Here is a 21,474-nt window from a genome sequence, read left to right on the forward strand (position 1 = left end):
TTTCCATTCATTATAAATGTCACATTGGACTGTACAATTGAAGGCTCGCTTTATAAATATTTAGGGCCAATCACCAGGATTCAGAAGCAAACTTCTGTTTGTCAAGATAACCTATAAGATCAGACAGATGCCATCCATAGCTTATTTAATTTACTGTGAAGTTATGTTCCTACAGTTAAAATTCAGGCAACAAGCATTTTGCTATCTTAATGTTTTCTCAGCAATTACACAGAAGCAACAAGAAACATACAAATGCCATTTCAGAGTAACCTGAGTCCTAAGTGCTAGAAATCATGTGAAGCCAAGCCTGTGTTGTGGCCAGATTTAATACTGGCTTCATGTCCATGCTCCACAGCCAGGGAGTGATATCATGGGACGTTTATTTGTGGCTTAACTTGACTCGCTGTAACGTAGGTACGTTCAAGGCATGGCTGGGGTCTGTGACTTTATTACTGACTTACTGGTGGCTAATTATCACTTCTAAGTCAAGCATAAATGGCCATATACAAAAAGTAACTCTGCTGTCATACATCTGCACACCGTGGAGATAATTTGTAAATACTGATACTTGAAACTGCCACATTGACTCCTCCTACTTTTAATTTATCTTTCTTGCATATGAGTTAACATAAAGATAATGTAAATACCATTGATACAAGCCCTTCTAGAATTTTAATGAAATTACACAAAATCTGTATTACCGTCAACTGAACATGTGCCAGGAAAGAGACCTCACCTTTGAGATACTGGGGTGAGATTAAATAGCTGGTAAACAAGAAAGGAACATCTGTATACTTCTACATGAACAAATCTGATATGATAAAAGTGAGACATCACATGCATACTGTTTTCACAAGCAGAACTGCAATTTAATGAAGAACAGCTTCCACAGAAACGAAAACATTTTCACTAGTACTGGTCACAAAGGACTAGGCTACTGAAATGGAGGGTATTTTTATCTATCTTTTTGAGTGCTACAACTTAGAGATAGTGGGAAGAAGTAGGACTTGCTAAAGTCTGACCTGCGCTACAGCTAAAACACTACTGGGACAGATGAACATGAACTGAACAGAAAATGAAGTTTCAACAAAACTGTTAATGTAAACTGCACAACTAGTCTAACATCTCCAAGCAAGCAAAAAATTTAACTGGGATGGGGAACACTTTATGATGATACTGGTCCCCACATATGGAGGTTTCTATACCTTGTTAAGTGAAATGAGCTGCTGTTACTAAAATTTTCTTTTCACAGAAACAATGCTCTTCCCATTTCTTCCCCTACCCATACAAACCAGAACAAACTTATACAGGTGAGCAGCCTAACAGATGGAAAGTCTGGTAACAGCTATATACAAACAAGGTCATTCAAACCTATGAACAAATAAAAATATCAGCTTAGCAAGCCTAGAACTCTAGAGAATACCTTAATAAGATAGTCTTCCTTCAATATCTCTAACACATGTTTAGGAATAGTTTTTATTTTATAGATACTGTGATTTAGCCTCTGGACTGCTCTCTGAAGCCTCTCCCCCGACAACACAGGAGGTCTGGAAAAATTAGCTTCAGTAGCTCCTTCCCTCACCCACATTAATTCTTACCTTCATCTTTGTTGCAGCATCATCTAGTGTTGTGACTTCATGGTCTTTATGTTCTCCAAAAAGCTTGTCAATAGCAGATATTGGGCATTTGCAGTGGTAACAATATGTGTCCGCTTGCACTTTCTTCAGTTCTCTTTGTGGGCTCTCAACTTGAGGAACGTTTGTTGCTGATTTTTCAGGATACATCACCACAAAGCCTGAATCTTCAAGCTCAACAGGTGTTCTTTGCTCTGGCTCATTAACAAATTCATAATTATCACCAACATGCTCAAAAGAGTCCCTGTCTTCAAATAATAGCTCCTCATGTGTGAATTGAGATGATATTTCATCTTGCAAAAGTTCTTCTTGTGTAATCACATCATAGTCCATTGACTCAGGAAGATCTTCATAAACATCAGGGTGCTGCTCCTCTCTTGGAAAGTCTGGCTTCTCTGTTTTCTGAATGGTAGGGACGTGTGAAAGATTTTCCTGGGTATACTGATCATCTTCACTGTCTTCAACAGGAGTACGGACATATGGGACATATTTTTGCATTTCAGGAATTGCTGTTATTTCGTGCTGTTCTTCCTGCTTACTAGTAGCTTCTTGATATGTATCTGCCTGATAATCCACTAGTTGACTGTACACTTGATGACTAGATTGCTCTGGCAACTCCTCAGATGTTTCTACAGGTACATTTTCTTCTTCTCTTTGTTCAGTGGTATCACTTCTTGCACCTGAAAGAATTTCTTTGCTTCCAAAAGGAATAGCATGTATTGGTTTACAAATTGTTGCTTTAATGTCACTGTCAACCTGGACTTTCTCTCTCTCCACAACACCCCTTTCTGGCAGAAACTCAGTTATGACACACTGAACATCACCAGACCCCTGCTTGTGTTTGTCCTCTGAACTCTGAACTGAAATTACTCTACTAAAGGACTCATCCTCTGACATCTGATCCTTTTGAGGCTGTACGGCCTTACTTGGAATTTCATCTTTAAGAATGTATTTTTCAAAATATATTCCTGTTCCATCATCTGTATCTGAATTTCTACTAGGGAAAGATGCATTAGAATTACCACTTTCCTCATCAGAAGGAGTCTCATCCTTTGTCTTTTCTCCTACTGCTTCTGCATAGAGGTCCTTGTATAAAAATGACAGAGCAGGTGGCTCCTCTAAAAGCTCTGGATTAACTGCAGCAACAGTGGTAGGAAACAACAGAGATCGTTCTAGCACTCCTTCTTCTGAATCAAAGAGTGGGGTCCCTGGTGACTTCCGTTCATCTTCTACATTTGTTACCTTTTTACTGCCAATATCAAGTGATTTCGGCAGAGGTAAAGGGTTTGGAGCATCTGCATAGATCTGCATTTTGCTTTCTCCTTTCACAGCACCATAAAAGACTTCATCCAGATCCTCAAGTAATGAAAACTCCTCTTCCAAAGTATCTACCTCAGCACTTTCTTTAAAAGAAGTGGCTTCTTCCACAGGTTCATTGGGATCTTCTGTCACAGGAAACAATGAACTTGGTCTTTCAAAATGTGGCTTAATTGGGGATTTGTCATCAATCAAGGTATATTTTTCAAAATAATCCATATCAGCCATACCATTATTAGGATCCAACACAGAATTATTATTGCTTTCTGGCAACATGGGATTTTTTTCTTGTGTTTCTCCACTTTCCTCAACATCATCATTTTTTACCAATTCTTCCAGTTCATGGCTTGCAGGCTTTTCCAACACAGAGCCTTCTGAAATTTCTGTGGTCATTCCAGAAGCTAGGGCTCTATGGCTATCATCAGCTAATTTTCTTTTAAATGAAGGATTTGTTTCCAAGTATTCTAGTTTATCTGGCATGTGTTTACTTTCTTCTTGATCAACAGAAGAAATATGTGTAGGAGCATGAATATTGAGTATTTCATAACCTTCTGAAATTATATTAAATAGATCTTTTTGTTCAGTAGGCTCTGGAGCATGCTGACTGTCTTCTACAGCACTTGCATGTTCCATTTCTTCCTCTTCTTCTCTCAGGCAATGCTCAGGCCCTTCAGGCACTTTGTCTACCTCTGGATATTGCACTGCTTCCATTTTTGTAGGGTTTCCAATCCTAGTTTCATGCTTCGGAACTTTTTCTGGACCTGGATTATGTCCTCTTAGAGATGGTAAATCATACCTTTGTGCTCTGTGACTAGTTTCTGAGGACACTCTGTGGGAAGTTTCACTTGACACTGAATCAGAAACTCTAAACATATCTCCTTTATTCTTTGTAGTACCATGAACTGTAAGTTCTGTGCAACTTCCAGCTGGGAACTGTTTTGATCCAAAATCAGAAGTTTCATTTGGAGAAAGTTGAATTCCTTGCCTGTCCACTTCTGTAGCTCTTATTGGACTAATTGAGCGAGCTTTCACCTCTTCTGCCAGCCAGCTAGCTAGCCCAAAAGATGAAATATCTGGATTCTGCTTTTCATCAGAACTAGAGCTAATGGACTTCATCTCTGCTGAAGGAAGGCTGTCCCGTTCACCGGTATAATGCTGAGTTTTGTGTGTCACAGTTTCATAAACAACATCTGATGAAACAGCGCCCAGGTGCTTTAAGGATGTATGCTTTTGGTCTGCAAAATATGGTTGCATTTCATGTCTATCCTCTTCTTCAGTATAAATGCCTGAAATTATGCTAGGTTGCTTTGCAAGCATGCCTACTACATCAGATACAGATAATGGAATATTTTGTTTCTCTTCATCATCAGTGAAAACCACTGATACTGACTTTTCAGGTAATATATCAAAAGGTACAAATGAATCTGATGACACTGCTTGCTGCCTTGCTACACCAGCCACCTTTGACTCTGTGGTCTCCAACCTTGGCATTGTCTGCACATCAGGTTGTATTTCTTGCTTATCGTGCTCAGCAATGAATTTGGGAGTACTTCTTAGCTGCTCTGATGACAAATATTTTGTGTCCAACAAATGATCTTGAGATTCTTGCTTATCATGGTCTTGTGTGTGCATTAGAGACATACTCTCTAACTGCACTGTTTTCAAACTTGCTGATTTAGATGAATAGAGCTGAATGTTCTGCACTTCTTTTTCATCATGTGGTGGAATTACATGTTTACACTCTGATTGTGCAGACTGGGGAATAAGTGGCTGCATGCTTTGCTTTTCTTGTTCAGCAGGGGACCATGTGGGAACCAAATACTCAGAAGCTGGTTTTGAATAAGGTGGAATTTCTTGCTGACATGTTTCATCAGGTGAATAAAATGGAACTGAAGGTTCAGACTCCAGTTTTGAAGATACAGTTAAATAATCTTGACTTTCTAGAGTTTCTGCTTTATCTGTAGAATATGATAAATTTAATTGTTCAGATTCTAATTGTGTAGCTGTGTGGAAGTAATGTGGAGTTCGTTCTCTCTCTGTTTCAGGTAAAATGACATGGTCAGTCTCTGATCGTGCAGAGACAGGCAAATGCGGATGAATTTTTATGTTCTCTGCTTCTTTTCTTGCAAAAAAGAAACCTGATGCAGGCTGGGCAGTTTCTGCCTGCTCTGTTTTACAGTGGGTGTAAGATAATTCTAAGTGCTTGGGGGACAGGTCTGCAGTTACAGGTAAAGACTTTGGACTTCCTTCTGATTTTATTTCAGAGACAGAATGTGAAATAACCAAAGGTACAGACACTGTTTGTTCAGTAAGAGATGAATACGGTTGGCCTTCTGCTTTCTTAGTGGCAAAGGATAAATCTTGTTGCTTAGTTTCCAACTGAGCACTTAGAGATGAAGTAGCCCCAGTGTCTCGCTTCTCTGAAAGCCCTGCTCTCAGCAGGGCTGTTTCATGCTCTTCTGCTTTGTCAGTAGGACTTAATAAACCTGATTGTTCAAAGTCTGGTTGTGCAGTTCCCTGCTCCTCATTCTTGCCAAAGGTATATGATACAGAAGGTGTTTCTGGTTGCTCTGTTTCAACAACAGAGTACTGCAAATTAATGCACTGCAGTTCAGGTTGGTCCCCACCCCTTCGCTCCATTTCGCCCGTGAAATATGATGTCTCTGGATGCTCTAGCTGGACAGTCTGTGGTCGCTCTGCTTTGCCATAGGAGTGCAATAAATCTGGTGGTTTCATTCCACAAGTCTCTGCTTTGACAAGAGAATATGAGAAATCTGGACGTTTTGATTTTACTTGTTCCATTTGCAACTGCTCTGCTTTTCCTGTGGAATATGAAAAATCAGAAGACATGAACCCCATTTGTGCAGTTTCCTGTTTTTCTGTTTTGCCAAGTGAATGTGATAAATCAGGTTGCACTAAGTCTACTGGTGAAGCTGGTTTCTGCTTTTCTTCACCAAGGGAGCGCAAAAAGCCAGGCTGCGCCATTCTTTTTGCCTCTAGTTCACCAAAGGACTCCAAAAGATCTGGCTGTTGCAGTACTTTTTGGGCTGGTTGTGAGTGCTCTGATTTGCCAGCTGGATAAGATAAATCCATTTCTTCCACCTCTGGTTGTTCAATTTCACGGCGCTCTTGTCGTCCAATACAATATGACAAATCTGGATAGTTTGATTTCTGATGCATAGCTTTTTCTTCTGTTTCTCTAACAGGGTAAGATAGCTGTGGATGTTGCAACTCTGGCAATACCATTTCTTGTTCTCTTTTGCCAGAAGAATACAACAAACCTGTATTTTCCTGTTCACCTTGCACAGTTTGCATTTCATCTGTTTTTCCAAGGGCATACGTTAAATCTTGTTGCCCTAAGTCCATTTGTGTTGCTTCTTGTGACAGTGTTTTGCAAATGGAATATGATAAATGGGGAAGTTCCTGCTCTGGATGTGCCATTCGTTGTTCCTCTGTTTTTCCAGTGGGATGGGGTGTTACATGCTGCTCTGATTTCTGTTTTGTAGTCAGTGGCTGCTCTGCTTTGTCACTGGAATAAGACAAATCTGGATGCTCAACCTCTGGTTGTGCTGTTCTTCGCCATTCTGTTTTGCCAGTGAAATGCATCAAGTCCTGATGCTCTGCTTCCATTTGAATAGTTTGTGGTTCCTCTGCCTTCCCAGGGCAAGATGATAAATCTGGTTGTCCTAACCCAAGTTTTGTGGTTTCTGGTTGCTGTGTTTTATCAATGGAATATGATAAATCTGAATGCTCCAACTCTTGTTTTGCCATTTCTTGTTGATCTTTTTTGCCAGAGGAATACAGGAAGTCTGGGAATTCCCCTTCCAGTGGGGCCCTATTTGGTTGCTGTGCTGTGCCATGAGAACTTGACAACGTTGGCTGTTCCAGTTTCAGTCGTGCTGTTTCCTCTGGGTGTAATGTATAGCTTCCCCTCTCCTGTTTGACCTCCAGCTGTGCACTTTGCTTTTCCTCAGTAGCAAAAGAGGACAAATCAGGGTGCGGTACTTTGCCCATGGCATCTGGGACATCTGGATGTTCAGACTCCAGTGGGGCAGCCCATGATGGCTTTGTTTTGACAAAAGAATGGAACAAATCATGTTCTTTCAACTCTGCCTGTGTTGTTTCATGAGGTTCTGCTGTGCCAGAGAATGACAAATCTGTATATTCTGATTTTGCTTGGGAATTTTGCATTCCTTCTGCTTTCCCCATAGAGGACTGCAGCTCAGGGTGTTCTGCCTGCATTTCTGCACCTTCCCATTGTTCTTCTTTGCTGAGAGATGATGAAAAATCACCTGGCTGTTTCTGCTCTGGTTGAATATTTTCTTGTCGCTGCATTGTGTCAGTGGAATGCCATAAATCTGGATAATCCAAATCTACTTCAGCCATTTGAGATTGCTGTGTTTCACCAATTAAACATGAAAAATCCATTAGTTCTGCCTCTGGTTGTATGATTTCATGGTGTTCTAACCTGCCAGTAGATAAACCTGAATGGTTCAATTTTGCATGTGCAGTTTCTTGTTCTGCCTCAGTAACAGAATAAGGTAACTGTGAGTGTCCCAATTCTAGCTGTACTTTCTCTCCTTGTGCAGCTTTTTTAAAGGAATACAGGAAGCCTGGCTGCTCCTTTTGAGCAGTTTGTGCTTGTTCTGTTTTGCCAGGCCAAGATAATAGAACTGGTTTTCCTAACCTCACTTGTACAGTTTCTTGTGTCTGTGTTTTACCAATGGAATATAATATATCAGGATGCTTTGGCTCTGGTTTTGCCATTTCTCTTTGCTCCGCTTTTCCACTATGAGATGATGCATCTGGAGCTCGTACTTTCTCTTTTGCAGCTTGTGGATGTTCGGCTCTGCTGACAGGCTGTCCCTCATCAGAGTGTTCCATGGCTGTATGCTTCATCCCTTGCTGCCCCACTTTGTCGGCGGGGGATGCCAATTCTGTGTGGCCCAGCTCTGGCTGGGCAGGTGGGGACTGCTCTGTTTTGTCATGAAAATACAACACATCTGGTTGTTCCAACCCCAGCTGGGTCGTTTCTTGCATTTTGTCGAGGGAGCATGCTGGACCAGGGTGTTCGGGTTTCAGCTGTGCAGACTGCAGTCGTCCTGCTTTGAAAGTGGAGTAAGGCAAGTCAGGATGTTCCTGCCCTTTTTCTGCCATTTCTTCTTCTTCTGCCATACCCACAGAATGGGCTAAACATGGAATTTCAACTTCTGGTTGAACTGTTTTCTGTTCTGCTTTTCCAAATGGGCAAGTGAAACCTGTTTGCTCTGATTCTCGTTGTACTCTCTGTTGCACCTCTGTGTTGTCCAGAGGATATGTCGCATCAGCGTGTCCTGCCTCTGGTGGGGCCACTTCATCATCCGGCCTGTCAATGGAAGATGATAAATCTGGTTGTTCCAAGTCCTCCTGGGCATGTTTTAATTGCTCTGTTTTACCAGGAGAATGTGATAACTTTTCTTGCTTTAACTGCTGTTTTGTGGTTTGCTGCTGCTTTTCTCTGCCAACAGAAATTTTTCTGTGTTTCTGGTCCAACACTACTACTTCTTGTTGGTTTGTCTCATCAGTGCAATGTGATAAATCAGGATGCTTCATTTCCCATTGTGCAATTTCTGGCTCGTTTGCTTTGCCAGGGGAATATGTCAAATCTAGAAGTTTTGACTCCATTTGTGCAGTTGCTGGAGAAGCTCTTTTTCTGGGCATTTTAGGCAATTCTTGATATTTAGACTCAAACTCTTGAGTTCCTTGTTCTTTGGCTTTACCAAAGGAAACTGATAAATCTGGATATTTTGAATTCAATTGTGAAGTTTCTTGCTGGGTTTTTTGGCCATCAGAACATGTCAAATTTGAGTATTTAGATTCCACTTGCATACATTCATCCTGTGCTGCTTCACTCAGGGTTCTTGGTGATTCCAAATGTTTTGATTGTCCTTGTGTTTCTCCCATGGAGTATGAGAGCTCTGGATGTTCTGACTCCTGCTGTACAGTGTCACCTGGTCTTGCTTCACCACTGTCACATGAAAAATCTGGATGTGCCATTACCAGTGGTGCAGTTTCTTGTTGCTTCAAATGAAATGGTAAGGTTGGATGTTTCAACATTTTTTGTTGTTCAGCTTCGTGAAAGCAATATGACAAATCTGGATATTCTGAACTCACTTCCATTTCCAGCGGAGCTTCTTTTCCAGTGGAAGATGGCAAAAATGTTTGCTCCAGCTCTAGATGTACTATTTCTTGTTGCTCTGTTTTGCCAGTAAAACTTGAGAGTAATGGTTGGACTGATTTTTGTTGTGTCATTTCCTCCTGCATTTCTGTGCTTACATAGAATGTCTGTTCTGGATGTGCTGGTTCCGTTCGCATTTCTTCTTGCATTTGTTCACTGAGAGAATATGGTGAAGATGGATGCACTAACACTGTTTGAGCTGTTTCTTGCTGTGCCAAATTACTTTGGTCTGTGACCTGTGGCTCTTCTTTCCCCCAGGTTTCTGACAAACCCAAATACTCTGTTTCCATAGCTTTTTGTTGGGCTGTTTTCTGCTGTTCTACTTCTCCCTGTACTATATTTTGTTCCACTCTGCAAAAGGAATATGAAAAATCTGGCTGGGCCACATCCAGTGGTGTGGTTTCCTGTTCCTGACTACCAGCAGTGGAACAGGAGGGAAGTGACTGCTCCTGCTTCACTTGTGCCATTTCCCAGGTCTTCGCTCTGTCAGTCAAATGTGAGGAGCCCAAAGATCCTGACTCCACCCCTTCTTGCATTATATCTCCAGTGGTAAATGAGAAATCCCTGTTTTCTGAAGCTAGTTGTACATTTTCGCGTTGCTCTGCTTCACTAATGAAACATGATGGCTCTGGACCTTCTTTTTGTACAGCTGCTTGTGCTGTTTCTCCGTGGGAATATGGCAAATCTGCTTGCTCCAACGAGGGTTGCAATATTTCCTGTTGTTCTGTTTTGCCAGTGGAATATGTCATCTCTCTCTCTTCTGTCCTCAGCTGTGAGGTTTTATGTTGCTGTTCTTTTCCAGCAGAATATGACAAAACTGGATGCTCTGACCGCAGTTCAGTAGTTTCTCCTTGCACTCCCTTGGCATGGGAATACAGCTTACCTCCAGGTTGTGAATCCTCCTGTACAGGCTGTGGCTGTTCTCTTTTGTCACCAAAATGTGACATAAGAGAATTGTTCACATCTACTTGTGCCAATTCTTGCTGCTTTGTTTTATTTGTGAGATATAGTAAATCCGAATGTGCTGTTTCCAGATACCCAGTTCGATGTGTCTCAGCTCTTCTGGTGGAATCAGATACATCTGTATGTTCCAACTGGAGTTCTGCAGTGTTTTCTTTATCTTCTTCTTCCATAAAACATGAGAAATCTGAAGGTACCAGTGCAAGCTGTGCTGTTTCGTCTTGCTCTGCTTCTTCAGGGGAATAAGACACTGGTCGTTCCAGTTCAAAAGGAACAGATTTTTGTTTCTCTCTTTCTTCCCTGGAAAATAAAAACTGATGTTCTGTTTCCAGCTGCACATTTTCTGATACCTCTGTTTCTTCCCTGGAAAAAGAAAAGTCTGGATGCTCCATCTCCAGCTGTGCCGTCTTTGATTCCACCATTTCTCCACTGCAGTATGAGAAATCTGGGTGCTCTGTCTCCAGTTGGGCACTCTCCAATTCTACCACTTCTTCTCTGGAGTATGAGAAGTCTGGGTGCTCTGTCTCCAGTTGGGCACTCTCCAATTCTACCACTTCTTCTCTGGAGTATGAGAAGTCTGGGTGCTCTGTCTCCAGTTGGGCACTCTCCAATTCTACCACTTCTTCTCTGGAGTATGAGAAGTCTGGGTGCTCTGTCTCCAGTTGGGCAATCTCCAATTCCTTTGTTTCTTCCCTGGAAAAAGAAAAGTCTGGATGTGCCATCTCCAGCTGTGCACTCTCTGATTCTTCTGTTTCTTCCTTGGAAAATAAATCTGGATGCTCTGTCTCCAGGTGTGCACTCTCCAATTCCTCTCTTTCTACCTTGCAATATGAGAAATCTGGATGTTCCATGTGCAGTTGGGCACTCTCCAATGCCTCTGTTTCTTTTGTGGAAAAAAACACTTCTGGATAATTTGTCTCCAGTTTTGCACTCTCTGATTCCTCTGTTTCTCCTCTGGAGTATGAGAAATCTGGGTGCTCTGTCTGCAGCTGTGCCGTCTTTGATTCCACCATTTCTCTACTGCAGCATGAGAAATCTGGGTGCTCTGTCTCCAGTTGGGCACTCTCCAATTCCTCTGTTTCTTCCTCAGAAAAAGAGAAGTCTGGATGCTCTGTTTCCATCTGCATTCCCTCTGATTCCATAATTTCTTTGCTGGGATATGAGAAATATGGATGCTCCATCTCCAGCTGTGCAGTCTCCAATTCTACCACTTCTCCTCTGGAGTATGAGAAGTCTGGGTGCTCTGTCTCCAGTTGGGCACTCTCCGATTCCTTTGTTTCTTCCCTGGAAAAAGAAAAGTCTGGATGCACCATCTCCAGCTGTGCACTCTCTGATTCTTCTGTTTCTTCCTTGGAAAATAAATCTGGATGCTCTGTTTCCAGGTGTGCACTCTCCAATTCCTCTCTTTCTACCTTGCAATATGAGAAATCTGGATGTTCCGTGTGCAGTTGGGCACTCTCCAATGCCTCTGTTTCTTTTGTGGAAAAAAACACTTCTGGATAATTTGTCTCCAGTTTTGCACTCTCTGATTCCTCTGTTTCTCCTCTGGAGTATGAGAAATCTGGGTGCTCTGTCTCCAGCTGTGCACCCTCTGATTCCTCCATTTCTTCACTTGAAGAAGAAAAGTCTGGATGTGCCATCTTCAGCTGTGCACTCTCTGATTCTTCTGTTTCTTCCTTGGAAAATAAATCTGGATGCTCTGTCTCCAGGTGTGCACTCTCCAATTCCTCTCTTTCTACCTTGCAATATGAGAAATCTGGATGTTCCATCCGCAGTTGGGCACTCTCCAATGCCTCTGTTTCTTTTGTGGAAAAAAACAATTCTGGATAATCTGTCTCCAGTTTTGCACTCTCTGATTCCTCTGTTTCTTCCCTGGAATAGGAGAAATCTGGATGTTCTGTCTGCAGTTGGGCACTTTCAGAGTCCTCCATTTCTCCCCTAGAAAAAGAGAAGTCTGGATGCTCCAGACTCTCCAATTCCTCTCTTTCTTCCTTGGAAAAAGAGAAGTCTGGATGCTCTGTCTCTATCTGTGTTCCCTCCGATTCCTCAGTTTCTTTGCTAGAATATGAGAAATCTCGATGCTCCATCTCCATTTTTGCACTCTCTACTTGTTTGGTTTTTTCAATGGAAAAATCAGGGTGATGCAACTCTACTCCTTTATTTACAGCTGAAGTTTTCCAAGTTTCTTGTGTTTCTGTGTGAATAGGATATGATATGCCAAAATATTTAGAATCTATCTTTTCAGGAAGAGGTAAATTTAGTTTAATTCCTTGCTTCTCAGTTTCTGTTTGTTTCTTTAAGTTAACATTTTGGGTTTCTGGTGGTGGGGTCTTTTGACTCTCTGTTTTTTTAACAGAGTACAATAGATCTGAATGCTCAGTTTCTGACTGTGCTATTGTTGATGAATGACACTCAGTTTCTTGCTTCTCTGTTTCCTCTACAGAATGTGGTAATAGCATGTGTTCAGACTCAGATTGTGCAGTTTCTGATGACTGAGGAATAATATCCTCTTGTCTTGTGTCAGATAGAGTGGAATATTTGGATTTAGCTGATGGAGCACTAGGTAAGTAAGATTGAACTGCTGACTTCTGTGCTTCCCTCTTAGGATGTTCTGACATGGATGCTGTAGGCAAGATAGGTTGGGTACTTTGTCTACCTAATTCCTTACAAAAATCTGCTGAAACAGACTGTGGTGCAGAATTGGGCTGAGTTTCCTGCTCCAATGCTTCATCCAGAAGATCTGACGCTGTCAGCAGGGATTGGTCTGGTTTCTTGTTTGCAATTTCAGCTGCAGGAAGTGGCACTTGTTTCTCTGATGTAGCACCAGACTCTAATGAAATGGAGGTTGATTGCTCTGTTATTGATGTTTTGGCTGCAAGTGAATAACTTTGCTGCTTCTTGGCTTCTTCAGAAGGGCAGCACTTCAGTGACTGTCCTGATATTTGATTTGGAATCTCCAAAAGAGGTCGTCTGTCTTTTCTTTCTTCATGTTGAAAAGCTGTTTCTGCACCAAAGCTTGAAAATCTGCTTGGTTTATCTTTCATTTTAATGGGTTTAATATTTTCAGATGAAACATCATCTTTAATAGTAAGCCGTTTTTCAAGAGGCGTTGCTAGTGAAGAATAGCTTTGATTTGCATGTGCTGTGGGTTGCTGTCTTTGCTCCCTTCTCCGCTCCGATGGTGTTTCAAGATGTTTACTTCTTGTTCTCTGGAAGGTTTTTGGAAGTGTTGCTCCTGGATGTGATCTGAACTTCTGCAATCTTTCTTTGACTGGTGTTTCAAGGAACTGTTCAGAATCTCCTGAAACTGAGCTACTTTGCTGGATTCTGTTTTTCTCCAATATTTCAGGGGTTGGCTCAGTCCCCCCCAAAATTGAGTTGAACAGCTGGATTCTAGCTTGTACTGGTCCTCCAAGGATCGGCCCTACTTTTCTCAGTCTGCTTTCTCTAAATATTGACCTTATCGGAGCACGTTTTACTGGCTGTTCTGCAATGTTCTCTAGATCTTCTTTGTCGTCCAACATTTCCTCATCTGTGTCTTGTGCTTCCACCTGTTCAACGTTCAACACGGAGCCCTGCACATCTCCTAGAACAGTTCTTGGTTCCTGCCTCTGCATTCCAGAAGAGTCACGTTTCTTATTGCCCTGGCCTCCCTTCAGGTTTGTAGCCATTGGCACCCTATTTGAAGATTTACGCTTCCTTTTCCGAACAATCTTACCTTCATCCATAATAAAGATAACTTTTCCTGGAGGAGAACCTACTGGTGAACTTTCCATACTGTAAAGATCAGAAGTTGTACTAGTTTCTGAGGCCCAGGGAGTAGAAGATCTGCTTGAGCTGGTTTCCCAGGTTATCCCACTATCTTCACTTTGAACTGTCACCATAGAAAAGGAAGGGTTAGTCATGATGTACTGCAGCTTGGGTTTCACATCTTCACTTTGGATAAGATCTTTTAAACTAAAAAGAAAAAAATAAAGAGAGAGAACAAAAACCCATAAAATCACACAACGAATTAAATTATTGCAAATCTCAATTTTTGCATTAAAGCAAAAATACTTTTCAACATTGTGTATAAATATTTCATCTGATAAATGTATTTTAGATGAATTTTTGTAAAGTTGCATGTTGCAAGGTTAGTTAAATGAAGGGGAGGTGTTTACATGCTCTTGACAATGCAGGAAAAACAGTCTTTGATCTGACCTTGTTTTGCCAGTGTGAGATTGAGCTGATTCTGGGGCTATTCTCCAGTGCCTGGTTATCTCACAGTATAATTTAAACTTTGCATTAAACAAAGTTTCCATCTCTCTCAGTTAAAAAAAAAAAAAAGGGTGGAGAAATGTTTTCTACAAAGCTTAAGGAAAAAAAACAGTGTTAGAATTAAGAGTGTAAAGAATAGCAAAAGCCATTAAAAACATAATTTTTTTAAAAAAATATTTTTAGGGTTACAATAGTTATTTCAAAAAAAGCATAGAAAAGGTAATCATAACACTCAATCCCCATATTTCTTGAGTAGACAGTAGTTCATTTAGGGAAATCATGTTGGTAGCTGATGGAAAGAAAGGCAGAGTATTTGCTGGCAAAGGCAGAGGCTTCAGTAGAGCAGAAGTGGTGAAGTCTCTGTCACTCTGACAGGGCAATACTAATCTTAGCCAAAAAAACCTCCCCCAAACCAGCACTCAAACAAATACAAAACCTCAGCACATACAGCTGATTATCTGCCTTGGTGTAGTACTCTCTAGCAAGGCTAGCTTCATAAGGTAAGATTTAAAGGTTTGAGGGAAAGGCAAAGTAAATAAATCTATACCAACTTTGCTGCTAGCTTTTCCTTTGCCAGTTTCATAGCTTAGCATTAGGTTGACCTGAGCATAGCAAAATAAAATAAAATAAATAAAATAAAATAAATCAATAGCAATAGTACTGAGGAAACATTCAGGTCTTATTCGAGTCCACAATAACAGATGCTTAATCTTTTTTTTTTTTTTTAGATTTTTCAAGTTCTAAATAACCCTCATACATTTTTTAACCTATTTTTCTGCACTACCTGGTGTTATTCAATAAAACCCCATGTAGAACAGAGCAGTACTGCCACTTCAGCTGTTATTAGTGAATAAGAATGGGCTGCCCTGGCCCTGCCTATACAAAAAGCTTGAATTATTCACATCATTGTCTCATTGCCAAGGTCACAGTCACAGTCCATATTCCTCTACAGTGCAATGAGGTGGTGCTTTATATTTGTAAGACCAGAATGAAAGATACATAATTCACGCATTTTCTCCCAATATACTTCCACATGCTGCCTTAGTTTTACATACAATTTGCACACTGCACAGTACAGCTGAAAGACCCCTCTCTAGTCAGAGGAAGTGTCTGCCATTACAAAAAGACGTTCACAACGTTCAGCTCTATAAATGCAGATATGTAGTCACTGACATCCAGGGAGGAAAGCCAGTGTTGCCTTTTTTCCACATCAACATTTCACACACAATCCTGTCGGCACCCGTGCTGTCAGTCTGTTATTTTCATGCTAGGACATCGGCTCAAACCTTTTATAATTCTTGAAGACACTGACAAATGATTTTGTGCTTCCTGTCATAATAGCTCAAACCCAGATTTTTCTTATCACCTCTTCCAGCTTCTCACATTCCTCTGCTTCTCACTATGACTTCCGTGCTGTGTCCGCTGGGATTTCAGGTTTCTAGTCCAGCCCAGCAGGCTGGGCACACGTTCCCTTATGTATCGTACCAGGGAAAAGTTTTCACCTCCCCAGCTGCTGGAGCAGTTGTGTTCAAGACATGCTGAGTGAGGTCCATCCATCTGTGCCACACCACCACTGTCACAGAGAAGTATAACTAGATTGTCAGCATTCTAAAATCCTCCAGAGCCTCCCTTCATGTGCTTCACATCAGTCCTTTTCACTCTGGTATCATTAAAACTTGTTGCTGTTTGCTGCATAACCCCTTGCAAGATGAAAACAATCCAGACAAAATGACCGAGATGTCAGGCTGTGGTGATGGCCTGTACTGACAAGACCTCTCATCCCCAGAAGGCTCCTACTTGAACCTTGCAGGCACACGGCAGGGCAGGTGGAAATTGGTACTGGTCAGCTTGCCTACCCAGTTGAAGGATATATTTTGTTTTTCTGTGCTTGTGGTTTTTGTTCTGTACCTTCCTGTTGTTTCTGCCTTTATCGTGCTGCCCCTTTCCCCTGCAGCAATCGGTATGCTCAGCGAGGTCTCTGCCTATGGCTCTGCATTTCCTAGGGCTATAGCTCATCCATCTCCTTCTTCAGGGTAAGAGAATTAGGAGCTACAGAAAGTCACTATTTTAAACCCAGCCTTTCACTTGTTAACCTGCTGCCAACTTCCTTCAGTGTTAATGACCCCCCTCTGGCAATTCAGGAGCTCATGCATCTGTCCAAATTAAAACAAATAATTATCTAAGAGCAGTAAGACTGCTGCTTGCACTGCTACAAAACTGTTTTTTATTAAGAGTAGCTAGGAACCAGGAGTTGGGCCAGTCTCAGACATTTCTTCCATCCTTGATGCTTGCAAACACCTGGGAAGTGACACAACTGCCTGCAGTGCTGGTCTCTTTTCCAGATGTTATGTCATGGCATGGCCTGGTGGCATTGCCAGTCACAGCTTCATGTGCTGCTTTGAGAAACTGCAGCACCCGTGGAGGTCTACCTTGCTCCTGCATTCTGCATTCTCCACTGTACAGGTCGTGGAGGGAACACAGATCTGGTTGGGAGACTTCCTTTACACAGTGATTTAATCACTTTGTTGAGACCTAACGGGGAACTTCTCAAAGTCCAAGTGCTATTTTAAATCCAACCTGCAATCTAGACCTTTAGCAAGGACTCAGTTAATATTATCTAAAAGGCTGAAAAAAACCCCAAACATGGAGTGAAGTGTATTTCCCGGTTTGCCAGCTGCACCTCTCCCCACTGCAATGCCTTGATGCTTCACCCCATTTAGCTGGTCCCAGTGCCCGGTAGCGCGAGCCTCTGCTGTGCCGTGCAGAGCACTGGAAAGCCTCCGCTTCCCGACACTCTCGCCTTCCGCACGCGTGCGCCTGCAGCCAGCGACAAACAGCCCTGCCAGCCCCTTCCACCCCAGCCCCAGGCAGGCGCTGCCTCATCTAGGAAACTAAAAATCAAACTTTTCCTTAGGAAGACAAATCCCCAGTGCTCTCCTTCCCACCCTCCCATTTACCATTATTCCAGTCTCTCGCTTTCCTGGATACTGCAGCATCCCCCACGTGGCGGGCATCCCCCACATGGCGGGCAGCCCCCTTCTCCACTTTACTTCCCCTTTCATCCCTTTCACCACTCATCCTAAGCTAGACTTGGCTCTGAAGCTTTCACACCTCTGATCTTCTTGTGGAAGGACTGCTTCATTTAAAAAAAAAAAAAATCCAGAACTCCAGTGCTTTCTCCCCATTTATGGTCTTAGATTATCACTACATGAATAGATAACATCAGCCCCATACCCACTCCAGGCAAACCAGCTACCTGGAAACACATCTAAATTGGCTGCAGAGCCATTTTTAAGTAATGGCACACAGACACATCCAGAGACCTTCCCACTGCAACAGGAAATCAGTTGGAACAGTCCAAGAGACAGAACCGTGTCAGAGCAGCTCACCCATCACATTGTTATTAGAGACTCGGATATTCCAGTGGGTACATAAACCAGTTAACCAGTAATCTATCTTCCTACAGCTAGACTTTAATCTCACTGTTATCAATACAACAATTAAAACCTATTAACTTCATACTCATGTTTGCCTTAAAACACACAATGCACTCTTTCAAAATATTTTCCCCATTTAGATGATTAATTCTACATTGAGCTAGGAACAAAAGACATCTGCCACAATCTGCCTATCTCAGACAGTAAAATGCCCAATGATAAGAAACTACTGCACGAACCCTCTGAAGATCAGTGGGTTATTTACGCTGACAAGGACATGATACCGTATCACATCTTTACAATAGGTTGTGATGCCCTGTGTTAGTCTCAGTACTTGCATAAAAACTTACATTAGGAAACCAAATTATTTAAAGATTGCATCAAAAAGGGTAATAAAGATGTGAAAACTGAACTTTTCTGCTTTTTATGTGCATGCATCATAGTTTTGGGGCAAGTTGTAAGCTCTGCTGCAGCTTTCGAGATTTTTACTCCCTGCGGCTGCTGCAGAGGAGCCGGTGTGGAAGCAGAGCGGGTCGGTCAGGGCTCAGGAGTTAGTGTCCTGGGGAAACACAAGAGCTCTTCTGCTCCTGTCACACAGGCACCTGCTGACCTTGGCCCAGACATCTTGCTGCCTAACTGGCTTATAAAATAGAAATAATGATATTTAGCATGCTTGAAAGGTGGAAATACGAACCAATGGGGAACTTCTCACTGACTGCAATGTTGCACAACCTGGTGCTGTTCAACCGCATGCAGAGGAGGAAAATAAAACCAGCAGAGAGCTTGGGGTTGTTAAAAATAAATCAATGATGGCAGGGTCCAGGACAGGCTGTCTACAGCCAGGTTTGCATATTGGTTACATCTCCTCTAAGCTACGTTCTCAAAGCACACACACACAAATCTGTTCTGCAGCAGGCTTGAAAACCTGTTTGTCAACAAATAATTAGCTCACAGCCTCAGTAAGAACATCTCAGGGGCTTGGCCCGGCTGTTCTTGCTCACCTCCCAAGAGCTCTGCCCAAGCACTCAGCACAGGAGAAGGCCATAAGCTCAACAGCCACGCTGACATTTTCAACAACAAAATTTAAGCAGTTAAGGAATCAGTTTTATTTAACTTCACTAAACTACTGCTGAGTGTTTGGTGCAGTTACCATCTGTGCCAAACCCCAAATTTAACATCTCCTTTAGCCTAATTAAACTAATCAAATGGATTAAAATATACTCAGTTACCACTGAGCACAGCTGTTAAAAAACCTCTCCGGTAGACCCTGACCTTTCTTATTAGTAAGACAGTTAAGGATAGAGATGAACTCTGCAATTCTTAATATAACCGAGAGCTAAAGGGAATGGTTGCTGTGATTTAATTAAGTGGTGAGATGCAATGCCCGCCTTTGCGTTGCGGAGCCTGCCAGCCAGAAGCAAGACCCAGCTGTTGGGAGCTGCTAACAGGCACCCATGGAGAAGCCATTCTCCCAGGGCAAGCAGTAAATTAACTGCAAGGCTATATACATTTCTCTCCCTTTAAGGGAAAAGTTAACCATTCCCACTTATGTTTTACAATTTGAGTTTTATTTATTTATAAGCCATTTAATTGCAGATTGCTTTAAAAAATACCCAGTCAGTTGTGGTTTATCTGTCTGCACTGAGTAGCTCCACTACACTGACTTCCGCTGGTTTTCTCGTAGGGTTGCACCCATGTGCAAGTGGCATTTATCCTCTCTGTGCCTCTACAGGACTGAAGAGTCAATATCTCCCTCAGGAGAAAAGCAATGTTACACACCGGGGGTGTCCTGTTCCCCCACTGCTTTGTAAAGTCAACTCTCTATTCCCTCTGCAAGGTTGTTTTCCTATGGTCCTGGGCTACATTTCCCTGTTTGACTTTCGTTGCTGTAGCACCAGCGTGGGTTAGGCTACCTGCTTCTCTTTTCCCGTCTTTTTCTCTCCAACTGTCCATCAGCAATGTTAGACAGCACTTTGTCAACACAGGACTGAGGTTTTAGGAACGATATGACCCAAATTTCTTAAAAAACTGGTTTCTGGAAATCCCTTGAACTGTCAACATCGTTGTCTTCGGTTCTTCCCACAGTATCCACCCAAAACTGATAGGCTTTACTGAAGCCAAGGAGGAAATCTGGTGAACCGATATGCGCCGGGGGACACTCAGGCCCCATGGTCTCTTTTTGCCACCATGAGCACTAGCACAGCTACATGGAGGAGTCTGTCCGTGTGGATCGGGTTGCAGACGCCTCCACATCCTGCGCAGGACCAAGGCCACGCGCTGGGTGCCAGGCCACTGTCGCACTTCTTAATTTTCCTGATGGTAGGAGTGCCATATTAGGACAACAAACTCTTTCTGTGCAAGAGTTATTAAGGGGGGAAAAAAAATAATATCAAAGTGATAAAATATTCCTCATCGCACCCCAAAAATCAGACACAGAAATCACGACAGGCAGTGGCGAGCATGTACAAGTTTTTTCTTTTTTGGGGAAGAAGAGATTGAAGAGCAAGGGACAAGCTGGAAGGGAGAAAGGGCTGTAAAAAGGAAGACATTTCAATGTGCCATTATAATCTTTGACCATTTTCTCCCTGACAAGGAAGTCTGCAGAGCGTTTAAGATTGATATGTGACAAAGAGGCAGCCAGAGAGGGAGGAGCAGAAGGAGATGCCACTTGAGCTGGCACACCAGAGGATCTTTAAATAGAAAAGCTTTCAGAGAACTCGGGGCAGGCGCTTACTGCACAAAACTTAATTACAGCCATACTCATACAAAACACCCCAATTAACAGTCCCGTCCCCTGTTGTCACATCCCATCCGTCATGTCCCTCCTGCCTCCCCCCGCCCTTTTATCTGCAGCAATTGGGGAAGGGGGAAAAGCACCAAAGCCAGCACTGGGCCCCAATCCTGTCGCCCCCCCGACTTGTGCTTTGGGATGAAGCTGCCAGCTCCCCCCGAGGCTGCGAGTCCCTGAGGAGGCAGTACCTGTTAGTCAGCTCCTCTGCTTCCTCAGGACCCACAGCCTCCTCCTCCTCCTCCTCTTCTTCCTCCTCTTCCTCCTCCTCTTCTCCCTCTTCTTCTTCATCCTCTACGAAGGACGAGGTCTCAGACGCCCTGTCGCACTCGGCACCATGGTACCCCTCCATGCCCTTCCCAGCTCAGGCCCTCACCGGTGATTTTTACCCCCGACCCTGTCCTCCCCAGGGTTGCCTGAAGCAACTGTCATCCCCAGCAGCTCTCGCTTCTCCTGACTCAGGGCAGTCTTTAAATAGAAGGCAGCAAAGTGACAGCACCGAGTTGCTGCTGGTCCTACCCTGGGTCCTAGCACCAACCGGGTACCAGGACACGTGGCAGAACCCGACGGCCAGCCACCTCTCTGGCTGCTCGCCCCCTCGGCCTGCCCGCCGCTGCCGACGGGCTGTTTTGACAGCAGCCGGGGCAGCCGGGCAGTGGCAAGCGGGACGGGGCTGGGGCCCCTGCAGACCTTCCCAAGCCACCTCTAGCGAATCTGGGGTAGACTGCACAGATGAAGTGGAAGGAGAGTTTTCTTGCAGCCCTCAAAAAAGGTGCATTTAGCACGTTCAAAAGCAAGTTTCATCCCTGAGCAAACTGGGGGATCCAGAGTGCCTCAAATTTAAGCTAGAAGTCAAATACAGTT

At 43.0% G+C, this 21,474-nt stretch overlaps 1 protein-coding gene across 1 annotated transcript in view; it reads right to left on the bottom strand.

Annotated features, from left to right (window-relative positions):
• The window catches only part of CMYA5 (cardiomyopathy associated 5), a 49,655-nt gene extending 28,599 nt beyond the window's left edge, over positions 1–21,056 (bottom strand). The window contains exons 1-2 of the mRNA XM_054810572.1: positions 20,802–21,056; positions 1,599–14,085 (exon numbers count right to left, since the gene is read on the bottom strand). Of these exons, the coding sequence (XP_054666547.1) occupies positions 1,599–14,085; positions 20,802–20,962 (12,648 nt within the window). The 5' untranslated portion in view covers positions 20,963–21,056. The remainder of the gene's footprint in view (positions 1–1,598; positions 14,086–20,801) is intronic.
• Positions 21,057–21,474: the final 418 nt, after the last annotated feature.

This window comes from Grus americana, chromosome Z, assembly GCF_028858705.1.
Source record: "Grus americana isolate bGruAme1 chromosome Z, bGruAme1.mat, whole genome shotgun sequence".
Lineage (NCBI taxonomy): Eukaryota > Metazoa > Chordata > Aves > Gruiformes > Gruidae > Grus > Grus americana.